Source organism: Procambarus clarkii, chromosome 40 (assembly GCF_040958095.1).
Source record: "Procambarus clarkii isolate CNS0578487 chromosome 40, FALCON_Pclarkii_2.0, whole genome shotgun sequence".
Classification (NCBI taxonomy): domain Eukaryota; kingdom Metazoa; phylum Arthropoda; class Malacostraca; order Decapoda; family Cambaridae; genus Procambarus; species Procambarus clarkii.
This window is the reverse complement of record NC_091189.1, coordinates 11,308,053-11,322,180: the sequence shown is the minus strand read 5'-3', so window position 1 is coordinate 11,322,180 and position 14,128 is coordinate 11,308,053. Positions and strand designations below refer to the sequence as shown.

Here is a 14,128-nt window from a genome sequence, read left to right as displayed (position 1 = left end):
GCCTGACCCACACGTGTAAACACTCCAAGCAGTCTTCCTTTGACTGAAAGTGAAATTGTTGTTGTCTTTCACGAAGTGTTGCATGGTGTGACTTCTCTCATATATTATATCTCTTCTCGTCACTTCCGCCTATGGCTGCTTATGTCTTATTTTGCTTTTTATTTGTCTCATGGTTAAAACACATTCAATGTCAACTTGTGATCATGTAGTGGCGCATTTGGCCAGCTCATCCGTCACCTCGTTGGGCACTATTCCAACATGAGATGAGATGGAATGAATCCACATGAATGTGGATTTGTGACCTTTAAGCGTTATCTCATTTGTACTTTTCTTACAATCCTCAAATATGGACATGAAGACTGGATTTCGACTGTTTAATGAATCAAGTGCTCTTCGGCTATCGACAACTACGAAAACATCTTTTTCGTCTTGACGTACTTCCTCCAAATCAGCGAGAATGGTCTACAGTTCAGTTTGTGTAGATGAAATATAATTACCAAGTCCAAGTTCAATTTTCCTCTCCACAGTTCCATACTCAGCGTATTCGCTTTTCAGACCACACCTGCGCTGCCATCTTCCGTCACCAACCCGTCACAATATACACGTAAACTATTGTCTCTTGGTAACCGAGATATCATGCCTTCAAGTATATTAATTTGATCCAGACATACGGGCACCGCGACCTTATGAATATATACTGTCCACTGCATAGTGCTGGAGAGGTAAAATATTATTATATATTATGTTTAGTTAATTTCCTGATTGTATTTGTATATTATAAAGTCCAGGGGTGTCACAGCAGACTAAGTTGTGAACAACTTAGTCTGCTTTACGAATATATATATGGACCATTATTCCAACCCATCCTTCAGAAATAATGCAACTTGTAGCTACTATGGATGGAATGTACAGGATATGGACTGTTGTACTAAAAAGTTCACATTTTGCGCTATTCGAATATTGAAGCGCAATACCAGTAAAGTGGAACAGAGTAACCAGAAGCCTGTCTTGGGGCCCTAAATAAGTAATGTTAGGCTTAACGCACGCACACTTTGACCTAATTTACTGTTTACCTGCTATACGTATAGGTAGAGTACATATATATGTACCATACTAGGCCTAATAAAAGGTTATTTTTGGTTGCTGCCTTCTTTCTCAGGCCCTTTAAAAAAGGGGTGGAGATGTACAAGATATACATCTCCACACAAGTACACTTGTGGAAGTACACAAGTACATCTTGTACACTTGTGGAAGTACACAAGATGTACACAAGTACATCTTGTGTATTTATCTTGTTCTCATTGCCATGAGAAACCACACCTCTCCCTCAAACCACCCTGGATCTAGATATTTGTGATGGTCTGAAAGCTATGGTTTATGGTTTCAGTAATGGTCTATATGTAAACTGGCAAGTGAACCTTTGTGCTAAATAGATTTTATTCTCAAGTTATAACTTTATTGTATAATAAATCGTTGGATTAAAATATTAAAAGTACACGCTGAAAACTTTTCTTTGGAGAATTTGGTTATCTGTAAACGGAATTCGCAGGTACACTGAAATAATTTTCGAATTTCATATTTCACATCAGTGCAATGAACCCTAACTTAACCATGGATAGAGTGGATAATAGCACTAATTATGTAGTCGTTCTCAATCCATTCCCATGAGCGGATTTCCTCCCTGAGGACAGGTTGCAAAACATATATCTTCTCTATGCAGAGAAAATGTCACAGTAACGTTTCTGATAGGTCGTCACATGTCACAACTCGATAAGAGTCCAAGACGGATTCAAACGCCGTCACTTTCATTCCATAAGCGTGGGCTGGGTTATGTAATTACTTTCCATGTCAGACATAACATGGCGTGAGCTTTGGGAGTTGTTCTACTCCCTCAAGCCCGGCCCGGGCCCAGGCCTGACTCGTGAGAGCTTAGTCCAACAGGCTCGGGGCGGCCCACATGTCCAGTACAACCCTTTTGGACCAGCACTTCTTGCAGGAATGTTTCTAATTTTCTCTTGAACACTTCCACGTTTGTACCGGCAAAATTTCTTATGTTTGCTTAGTAGGTAATAAATAGCCGTGTGTGACGAAATGGACGCCATATGTGGAGCGAGGTGTGACGATATCGACGCCATCTATTGAGTGCACCCGACCACAATTTCTGCTCCCCCGGTGGAAGGCTGTCATAGTATTTGATCCATGTGTAGTTTCTGTCGTACTAATGATATTTTTGTCCGCAGAAGTGATGTGGAGAGTATCTTGGTCAATATGAATCAGTTCACCCAGAGGCTTCCGCCAGCGTGTCGCCGAAGAGTTGACGTGGTGTTTTAGACACCGTGTAGGTGATATTGTGTAGGACTGGTACATGTTTTACTGAGTACGGTGAACTCGCCAGTGTGAGCGCCATAAAACATGAGTGACGTATAATAGAAGATAAAGTGGACTCGCAGGGAAAATAAGAATTTCAGAATTTATTATATTAATTAAGTATCCTGTGCGAAAGTGACACACGCAGTGTAAAATATATATATATATATATATATATATATATATATATATATATATATATATATATATATATATATATATATATATATATATATATATATATATATATATAAGTACACTTGGTGAAGGTTCTGGTTATTGTTTACCCCTTTTTTTCTTTCACGGTTAGGTATTACTGCCAATCATTGATAATTAACCAGTGACTCGGTGTGATCAACTAAGAAGAGGCACTAAAGCCCCATACAGTGTTTGAAAATAAAGAACCCGGTTACTGGGCAAGTGAGGCGGTAACACCGTGGACCTCTGACCTGAATACAGTGCTCTCTGAATGTACCTATGGCACCTCTACTCTCCACCGACTCTATTCTGCCTTTCTTATTCCTCTATCGCTCCAGCATGTTATTTTATTGTGCAAATTTGGGACCTGGCCTTACAGTATCTTCCATGTACATTGGACATCTCTCTCGCCTCTTTTCTAGAGAGTGCATCTTGAAAGTTCAGACGGTCCCAATAATTTAGGTATATACTTTATCGTGTCGATGTGTGCCGTATATGTTCCCTGTATTCCCCTCTTTTCAGAACACTCTCCAGTTTTGAAAATGGAGTGAGCACCGAGCTTTTAGACTACATGGAACAGTAGAATTAAATGAATAATTAAATTTCCTCAAGGCATGAAAACACAAGTAATTTTACTAGTAAGAGTATTATAATGGAATCCCAAGATTTGAAGGTTCTCATGATCTCGTATCATTGTCCTGGCTGATTCGCTTAGTTATGCTCACCAAACCTTAAGTCGTCTGACATCATTATTCCCAGATTCTTTACTTTTCCTTCTATGAGGAGATCTGATTGCCTCTTGTACCAGCTAGTTCTTGCGACGGTCCAACGTGATTATGTTGCACTCTGCGTGTACACCTGGCAATTTTCTTGCGAAGGTATCGCAATACCTGCATGATGGAACGTTATATTGAGAGGTACCAGTTCCACGAAGAGCAGATCTGCGCGGGAATGTTAATTATAGATCATGTGATGACGTCAAGCAGCATCCCCCAGGTTACGAGCAGCTGAACCAACTCTTTACATCAGCAGGAACAAGCTCCGCTACCAGACAACCAGCTACTTTTGTGTGTGTGTGTATTTTATTTATATATATGTATGTATATATGTATGTATATATATATATATATATATATATATATATATATATATATATATATATATATATATATATATATATATATATATATTCATTTTTTAAGTCCTCCCGTTACCCAAATCACATATCTACTTACCCTGAATCATCGTCATCATATTCAGCGTCCTTAGGACCTGCCGTTACTCAAACATTTACCATGACTGTGACCTTACCTGCAGCAGCTCCCTGCACCCACCCACCCAAGGGTCACCAGGGTGGTGGCCCCCAACACCAAGCCAGGGGCCCCAACACCAAGCCAGGGGCCCCAACACCAAGCCAGGGGCCCCCAACACCAAGCCAGGGGCCCCCAACACCAAGCCAGGGGCCCCCAACACCAAGCCAGGGGCCCCCAACACCAAGCCAGGGGCCCCCAACACCAACAAATACACTGTTTCGTTAAGCGAAGCCTCATGTCATAAATGACATGTAGGCCTGCTAGCTATTATTACAAGTTCAGGATGGGTTGTTCTTTCTCGGGCAACTGCGCACTGCTAACTTGAAATAATGCATTTACTCAGTATAAAAAAAGAGATAATACCGAATATAAATACCTTGAATAAATATTTGAGGCTAGTGAAGATCACCATATTCGTTAGTGAACGTTTAGGTCCTGGGTTAAGTAACCCCCGCGTCCCAGACACAACCCGCACTTGCAGTTACGAATTAAATTTCTGCTCACTAATTCACTACGTTTATAAAGTCAATATGCCTGCCACTCAACACCCGCTACACTGGTATGTTGAATACTTCCAAATTATGTTGGATGTCGATGACTAAGGATGTTCAGAATTTCCCCCAGTCTTCGTTAAATAGTTCTTAATGATCTCGAATCATGTTCTTTAAACTCTGGCAGGATCTTAACACGCGAATACGAAGAAAAACGTATTTATCCAACAGAGAAGAGCAGACGACCGCCCGTCAGGAGAGCCTCGCCTGACTGTACACTGCCGCCTTGGGTAGCCCTCGCTGATACGCTCCCAGTTGCCAAGATACATATTTTAATAAGTACAAAACTTACCCCTTTGTTAACATCGCATACTATTCAAATGGTTTCAATTCAAATACATTAACGTTTTCTATCCATATTTTCAATCATAATGATACCGTATAATTAATTAATACCGTAATATTTGATTTTAATTGGGCAACATTTGGCTACTTGGAGACTGAAGTCTTGGCCTGACGTCATTCCAGAGACGTCGAGGACGGAGAAGGATGACGGATGTTGCCATTAATGACCTCCCGACACGAACCTTAGGGTCAACGCGGTTGCCACAAACTCATAAATTTACACCCGATACTTTACCAGCCGTCACAAAACACCAGGAATGTCCTATTTAATGACGCCAGATCATGCTGATGCTCGACAGTAACGAGGCTGCTCAGAATATGAAATTTTCCCATTAGCACAAAACCAACGTTCATTGCAATAACTGCAGTGAACGTTGATTGTCCTACTGTGTAGCGCGTCCTGGGGTGAAGGGGTGCGTTGGTTGAAGGGCGGGCCATTCCCACAGCCAGCCAGCCGGCCGCTGGTAACTAGACATAATACCCACGCTGCACGTCATGTGCTCTCCACATTGTGTTAACTAAATATCTCGTCAATTGACATAAAAGTTTTCAACATCCACGATAGGTTTTTGAGACGTACCTGCACAATCCAAGCTTGTCTTAAGCCTGTCTAAACACCGGTTAATAAAGCCACACACACTCGTTCTATGCACAATAACGGTCGTATAGACTATATCTGTGTGAGTGCACAGGTATTCCGTGTGTGTGTGTGTGTTATCACAAAAGAAGAGCAGAGATAACAAGGACGGCTACGGCGATAACATCTTGAAGAGGCGGCCAATCTGATACACGATTGTCAAACGAATTTATACTTTTCATAAACGCTTCGCACGTGAAGAGGCTATACAGCGAAATTCAGAAAAAGAGATTCAGAGATTCTCAAGCGAGATACGAAAACTCACCAAACAGGGAGGAAGATTTGCCCGGTGTTTTTCCCACATTCCATCTGAGACAGAACATAACATTCCATCTGAGACAGAACATAACATTCCATCTGAGACAGAACATAACAATCATATATCCTCCGTAAAAAAAAAGTTGGAGATGTAAGCCTGAGGATGTTTCTTACTGCAACCTGTGGATAGATGACTGCAATGGGATACCTGGGATACCTGCACTGGGATAGGAAGATGAGAAGAGGAAGGGGGAGGGGGGGTGAAGAAAGACCATCCCTCCCCCCCCTCCAGATCCCCTTTCCTGTCAGATTCCGAGGAAAGAAAAACAACAATATTATCATTTTAGAATGGGTATGTATGTTGTACTTCATTTGAATGGACCGTCTGTAGTATTAATAATATAGTACATAGAATGTACTTCATTGTTAGAATGGGCCGTATGTTGTACTTCAAAGGGAGGTGAGGTAAAAATATGAGACGAAAGGAGGAGATTTAAGGGAAAGGTGAGACGGGAAGGGAGGCCGGGAAGGGGAGGCCGGGAAGGGGGAGGGGAAGGGAGGCCGGGACGGGGGAGGGGAAGGGAGGCCGGGAAGGGGGAGGGGAAGGGGGATAGGAAGGGGGAGGGAAGGGAGGCCGGGAAGGGGGGAGGGGAAGGGAGGCCGGGAAGGGGGAGGGGAAGGGGAAGAGGAAGGGAGGCCGGGAAGGGGGAGAGGAAGGGAGGCCGGGAAGGGGGAGAGGAAGGGAGGCCGGGAAGGGGGAGAGGAAGGGGGAGGGAAGGGAGGCCGGGAAGGGGGAGGGGAAAGGAGGCCGGGAAGGGGGAGGGGAAAGGAGGCCGGGAAGGGGGAGGGGAAGGGAGGCCGGGAAGGGGGAGGGGAAGGGGAAGAGGAAGGGAGGCCGGGAAGGGGGAGGGAAGGGAGGCCGGGAAGGGGGAGGGAAGGGGGAGGGGAAGAGGAAGGGAGGCCGGGAAGGGGGAGGGGAAGGGGGAGAGGAAGGGAGGCCGGGAAGGGGGGGGGAGGGAGGCCGGGAAGGGCTGGGAACTGCCTAGTGCAGAGCTTGTGAGCCTCTCATCCCCAGTGACAAGACCCAGACAAGCCCTCACTTGACTTTTGAGTCCTACACAACACTTCGGCTCCCGGCAGCCTCGAACACACCATTGATGTGCAAGACATTGATGAACATTCAAATAACTTTGAATAACATTCAATGTTAATTATAACCCTGGATGTGTCGCAGCCTTTGAGTCACATCCTTACCTTAATTGACCTTGGTTCAATTCCTTTATTATATCTTGATATATTTGTTTCACATTTTGACACCTTCCAGCATATACCACACAAGATATGGTATACTTGCCAGCGCTCGGGTATATCCCAAAAGGGTGTGACTATTTAAGTCTTGAGAGCTACTAAACGACAAAATATGCCGTCAGAACATGCAGTTTGCATGCTAATATGTGAACTCTGTAATATTATAACACAATTAATTAAATAAATAACTCTATGGACTCGGCGCCGAACATTTCATCTCTCCCGGCTTGATGAAGGCTGCCATGGGACTGACCCAGACCCGCCTATGACAGTTCCCCCTACACACAGTCACCCTGCAAAGTTTAATGAGGCTAGTCCGCATTAGCCTTCAACCTCAGACAAGCATAAGAACACAACAAACCCGTATGGATGACTGTGGATGTATTCCAGGCGTGACAACACTGGGGTTAATGGCGCCGGGTTGGCCTGCCACCTCTTATTCGATATTACAGACAGTTAGTATTCTATCTACTTCACACTAACAAAAGAACTATCATGATACGTGCATATGAAACAATACCACCTTTATCACAAAGCACAAAAGCCGTCTGTGCCATCCGCTTGCCTAAAGAGTCAACAACGAACATAAACATTATTGTTTACGGTTTAACGAGAGTAAAAATATAACGTGAAAAATATAGGGTCGGCAGGTTCGCTTACCTTAAAGTGGATGTATTAACCTAAACCTGTGTGCTCTCACGCGCCAAACTCACCAAACAACTCCTGCAAATTTAACACACATTTTACTGTGCAACAAAAACAGTCGAGTCTGACACCGTAGGTTTGTTATGGAGGGTTGTGAGAGTGATGTTATGTCCTCTCACACCAAATAACACAACCCATTCTCCTGTTTAGATAGTAATTGTTGTAACTATGTGCTCCATAGTACAAAGATTGACGTTCTAAGCAGTTAGATAGTAGAACTTTGTACTATTCACTTATAGAGTCGGAAAAAATGAAGCTAAAAAAACAAACTTAAATATTCCTAGACCTAGTATAGCACACATATGTACTATATTAGGCCTCAGATATCGTCTATTAGACCTCAGATATCGTGTATTAGGCCTAGGAAGGCTAGGTTAGGTTAGTTTGTCTTTGCAACATAAGTAGAAAATAGCTTTCCGATTTGTCCAACTCAATAGTACCGATTTCTACTTTGTAATTTCGTTGCACGTCGGTATATATACTATGGACCTCATCGTTACTATAAGTACTACCAAAACAGGAGGATGGGCTGGAGTTGACCAGATCACACACTAGAAGGTGAAGGGACGACGACGTTTCGGTCCGTCCTGGACCATTCTCGACTTGAGAATGGTCCAGGACGGACCGAAACGTCGTCGTCCCTTCACCTTCTAGTGTGTGGTCTGGTCAACATACTTCAGCCACGTTATTGTGACTCATCGCCTGCAGATGGGCTGGAATAACAACATCAACAATCATAAACAATTATGAATGACCAGGTTGTATTATACAATGACCAGGTTGTATTATACAACCTAGTCATTCACCAGCTCCCAATTAACCGGACACGTCTGGAGAGAGAGTAAGAGAAAGCACTATAAAGCACCGTTTACTGTAAGCACAACAGTGGACAACCCGGGCTCGACCAAGAGAACACAACAAGGCCAAGGAAATGGGTAATATCCTGGAGGAACCTCCAGGGTGTGGAGAAAGGCATGGGGGAGGGGGGAGGGGAGGAGATGGGGCCTACCGGCGGAAGTGCTCACCTGTGCAACACCTCACACCCTCAAGGTGCGACATTGCAACACAAACATCTCCAAGAAAAACCCGGCGGCTGTTAATATAAATTTCCTGCTGCAGTTTTGAAATGTGGTATTCGGCGTGAACGTGCACTATAGCACAACAAGAGGCAAGTCATGTAACGCAACAGAGGGGGGGAAAGGGGGGGGGGGAATGGTGCCCAACCACTTGGACGGTCGGGGATTGAACGCTGACCTGGAGAGAAGCGAGACCGTCGCTGTACCGCCCAGGCCAAGTGACTGGGCACCATTCCTTTCCCCCGTAGGCAATGCGATTTTTATCTTCCTGAAGGGTAGGAATTTTGCGCGATTTAGGTGATAATGGTTACCTTGCTTTGTGTTGATTTCGGGGTTCAACGTCCTTGCGGCCCGGTCCCTGACCAGGCCTCCTGGTTGCTGGACTGGTCGACCAGGCTGTTGGACGCGGCTCTTCGCAGCCCAACATACGAATCACAGCCTACTTGGTCAGGTATCCTTTGGAGGTGTTTATCCAGTTCTCTCTTGAACACTGTGAGGGGTCGGCCAGTTAGGCCCTTTATGTGTAGCGGAAGCGTGTTGAACAGTCTCGGGCCTCTGATGTTGATAGAGTTCTCTCTCAGAGTACCTGTTACACCTCTGCTTTTCAACGCGGGTATTCTGCATATCCTGCCATACCTCCTGGTCTCATGTGGTGTTATTTCTGTGTTAATATGGTTGTGGTAGTTGTGGTGGTAGTAATGGTGGCTGTTGTGGTTAGTAGTGTTAGATGTGGATGATAGTTGTGGTGGTAATAGTAGCTGCGGCGTTGGTGGACGTTATCTTGAGGTTACACACCCCCAGGAAGCAGCCCGTAGCAGTTGTCTAACTCCCAGGTACCTATTTTTTACTGCTAGATAACAGGGGCATCAGGGTGAAAGAAACTTTTTGACCATTTGTCTCCGCCTCCACCAGGGATTGAACCCAGAACCTCAGGACTATGAATCCGAAGCTGTCCACTCAGCTGTCAGGGGCCCTTGACGTGGTCGCAGTAGTAGTAGTGTTGGTGGTTGTGGTGGTGGTAGTAGTTGTGGTGGTGGTAGTAGTTGTGGTGGTGGTAGTAGTTGTGGTGGTGGGGAGTGTGACGATGAAGACCGTTATTCTCTTGCAAGTAAGTGTACAGGAACAAATGGCTTCTGACCCTTGGCCTAGAGTTCTCCCTTATCAAAGCTCATGCTAGGGTGAGCCTATCCCAACTATAGGCTTTCCTGGAACACGATCTACCAATCGGTTTACAACCAACCCTCAATTACTGCTGGGTGAACAGGGGACGAAGAGATAAGCATCGAGAACATCTCTGGAGCAGAGCAGGAGAATATTTGCCGAATAGTCCTTCCCTTACCCAGGGTTCGAACTCGTGCCAAGCATAGAGAGAGAGAGAGAATGTTCAAACTGGCCAAGACACGTTGAGGTGCCTGGTGGGTTGTGTGATTACCTTGGCTCTATCAAAAGCTCCCCCAGCGACATTACTGGCATACGGGTTCACCATAGCCCGTGCTACTTGGAACTTGTTCCGAGTAGCTGAATGTATAACAACAACAATTACTGGCATGAGTGAGCCGACTCCGTCACAACCAAGGAGTCGGCTATCTTGTGACCCTGGGCCTCCGCCTGCCTCGCCGATGATAACAAAGGTAACGCGGGAGATAACGGGAACGATAGCACCGCCGTTAACGATGGCCTTAGGTATATATATGTGAGTCATTTCCTTCCGTTGTCGGTCCCGTATCTTGAAACTTCCGGTGCTCTGATTCTTAGCCGTGACCTTACCGCGCATCCGTGGTACTTTGACCCAGAATATTTAGTGAGTGAGATCCTGAGGTGCAGGGCGTCAGTTACCCAACCCTTCTTCAAGCTCAACTCGTCCAGGCTGCGAGTCCCATGAAGCCCCAGTCCTCAAATTTTAACTTACTGTATAACCGAAAACTATATTTTACTTAATATTAATTACTATTAATGTTTCTTATTATGCGTATACTTAGGGCTGAGTATAAACGATAGGTAAGGCGTTCTGGGGCCAGATTCACGAAAGCACTTACGCAAGAACTTACGAACGTGTACATCTTTCCTCAATCTTTGACGGCTTTGGTTACATTTATTAAACAGTTTACAAGCAGGAAAACTTCCCAATCAACTGCTGTTATTGTTATAAACAGCCTCCTGGTGCTTCGGAGCTCATTAACTGTTAAATAATTGTAAACAAAGCCGCCAAAGATTGAGAAAAGATGTACAGGTTCGTAAGTGCTTGCGTAAGTGCTTTCGTGAATCTGGCCCCTGGCTGCCTTACCTGGCGGGTACCCTGCCATGATTCCCAGGATCAACCCAATTCTAGGGTGAAGACTTTTGCAACCAACCTGTCCTCAATTCGAGTCCATTCCATCCAGCGGTCGACCCCACAGACGCATTCATAAATTTTAACATGCTGTTCATTCAAAACGGGAATTTTCTCAAATATAAATTAATATTATAATATATTAGCATATTGTGCATATATAGGCATAGGTTAGATTAGGTGTTTAGGTTCTGTTGGTGATTATTTGTATTTGTAGTGCGTGGGTGAAGCATTTACAGCGTTGTGGTTCGAACAAAATTCGTCCGTGAAGCACTTGTTTCGGAAGTGTTCGAACGAAATCAGTTGTGAGTCGTGTGTAAACAGTTTTTTATTCATAAACAGGGGGTTTGGCGGCTGGATTAACGAACTTGGATCTTTGTATGCGAGGACGGGATGTAGAATACAAATAATCGCCAAAAGAAAAACACACCTAACCTATGCCTAACTTTAATATATAGTAATAATAATTTATATGTGATAAACATTTTAATGCAAAATACGTAAAAACTGGGAAATGCTTTATAGGAGGAGGGGGGGGGGGGGATGGCCGCTGCTTTAGCGAGCCTGACTTGAGGACGGGCTGGTACATTCCTAATATATATGACGTCACCGTCAAGGAATGCCGGTTTCTAATGAACTCAATAATATATTCCCTTTTTAACTCGGTCATCAACGCTTATAATTTAAGGTTACTTTGAGATGATTTCAGGGCTCAACGTTCCCGCGGCTCGGTCCCTGACCAGGCTTCCTGGTTGCTGGACTGGTCAACCAGGCTGTTAGACGCGGCTGCTCACAGCCTGACGTATGAATCACAGCCTGGTTGATCAGGTCTTTAATGTCAAAAATAACGTCAAGTCACTTAATGTCAAGAACGTAATGCCAAAAATATCGAGCAAAAAAATATTAAATTGCTAACATCAGTAATAACATTATATCTGTATTATTGCTAGTATGGGAGCCGGTCGGCCGAGCGGACAGCACGCTGGACTTGTGATCCTGTGGTCCTGGGTTCGATCCCAGGCGCCGGCGAGAAACAATGGGCAGAGTTTCTTTCACCCTATGCCCCTGTTACCTAGCAGTAAAATAGGTACCTGGGTGTTAGTCAGCTGTCACGGGCTGCTTCCTGGGGGGTGGAGGCCTGGTCGAGGACCGGGCCGCGGGGACACTAAAAGCCCCGAAATCATCTCAAGATAACCTCAAGAAGATGAGGAGAGCGCTGTAAAACGCTCACCTTTTACACATGTGTAATGCTTAGTCCAATTTGGAACACGTCAGTAGGTGTATGCGGCTAACTAAGCCTTAACAAAGCAAGATAAGCTGTAAGCTGACCAGCCATGAAGCTGAGAGCCGTCTAGTGCACGTTGACACGCACGAATTCAATTTCTTTCTTTATTATGCACCCATACTGTTATGATCTCAGCCTACAGGAGAAACGAGTCTCCCTCCTTGAGGGAGACTCTATATATATAAGAGGGAGACTTTTTATATATTCAGCAAGCCTGACCTAACTAGAAGGTCTAGCAAATATTGAGGTGATAACCCATATGAAAAATGGCTGGTTGGATATGTAAAACAATTTAAGATTATGGGCAGTAAGTAAGGAAATAGATAAATGACTGGCTAGGAGATGTGGACATTTTGCTGGAGGCGTGAGGCTCGCTTCCGGAGGACCTTGACCTCACTTGAGTGCCAGACATCGCAGGGGGAAGCCGCGCTCCGTTTGAGCTCCCGCCAGAAGGGAACCCCTAGTGATATATCTCGAAGAGAAGAGAAGTGTGCGGACGTACCAGCTGGGAACGTTGTGGTCTCAAGTCCTGGTCGACGAGCAGATATTAAATCGCCCAGAAGCATTATTGTGGGCTGCGTGGGAGCGCCCTGACCAGACGCCGTCAGAGGGAAAGCGCCCTCGACCAATTAATCTGTGGTAAGCACGATAAACGCCAGTTCATAGTGATTGCTTATATTTGGTCGTGTGCCCAGCGACAGTAGCGATGTTTATTTATAAGTTAGACATGTTTTAATAAGGCAGAAGGCCTGAAATAGGAGAGTGAAGAGGGAGGAGCACGGAGCGACGTCCGCCCCCTCTGAGCGCTGGCGGACGACTGAGGGAGCCTGGCTCCGGATGGAGGAAGACCCTCCCAGTGAGTGAGGACCGCCGCCAGGCGAGGTGGAGTATGGACCCGCCCAAAACGGGGGAGTCCACTCTCACTGTATGTAGAGAACAGATAGAGGTTTGAGGCAAGCATATTGTGTGGTTATTTTTGTTTATGTGTTAAAGGGGAACATTTTATTGGAGTGTCGATGGGTTGCAGGTTTGTTCTTTGGGGAAGAAGTTGCTGAGAACTTCGAAGCCAGCAGATGATGTAGCTGATGAGACTCCAAGGTAGTGGAGCAGAGGACCTCGAGCTGTGAGGAGAAGCAGCAGTGAAGAGGAGTGTCACGTGCTTCTGTAGAGGTGGTGTAGCAGCCAAGAGAGCTGTGGAAGAACCTAACAGAAGGGTGAAGCACCGTAGTTGCACAAGGAAACTTCATGATAGCAGCCTGGAGGGGCTGCAGAGGATCCTGGTAGTGAAGCCCGGCAGAACCTAAAGATATTAGGGTAGTGAACTTCCAGAGGTGGAAGGGGAAGTTCTGGTGGATTACTAGTAGGGAGTTGATAGTGTTTGGTTGTCATTAGCGTGCAAGACGCAGTGAGAGGTGAGTGACTGTTTGCATTCTTATGTCAAGGAGTGTTTTATACTGAAGTTTAGAGTTACAGTCGTAGGCTGGATTACCTACGGATGTATGCGTTCCAGGACTGACAGTGATTGATGGATCATTGTTGTGTATCAATGAACATTTATACTGATATATGTGATTGCATTCAAATGCTGATTTTCTATATATATATTATCTTGCTGATAGTGCAACAGTGTATGTAGGCTTGACCAACTTGAGGAGGTTAATAGTATCAGGTGGTGAACCAGGAAATAGGATACCACTTGATAAGCTGATAATAGAGTTCTGATGGTGTTGGAGTGCAACCTGATTGTGATATTATA

At 45.0% G+C, this 14,128-nt stretch overlaps 1 protein-coding gene across 4 annotated transcripts in view; it reads right to left on the bottom strand.

Annotated features, from left to right (window-relative positions):
• The window catches only part of LOC123757888 (Rho guanine nucleotide exchange factor 3), a 116,336-nt gene that overhangs the window by 19,693 nt on the left and 82,515 nt on the right, over positions 1-14,128 (bottom strand). Inside the window, exon 1 of one of the 4 annotated variants that reach the window (XM_045741808.2) lies at positions 4,255-4,655. The exons of the other annotated variants lie outside the window; for them this stretch is intronic. Within the exon in view, the coding sequence (XP_045597764.1) occupies positions 4,255-4,290 (36 nt within the window). The 5' untranslated portion in view covers positions 4,291-4,655. Of the gene's footprint in view, positions 1-4,254; positions 4,656-14,128 lie in introns of those variants that run through there. 4 annotated transcript variants of the gene reach the window in all.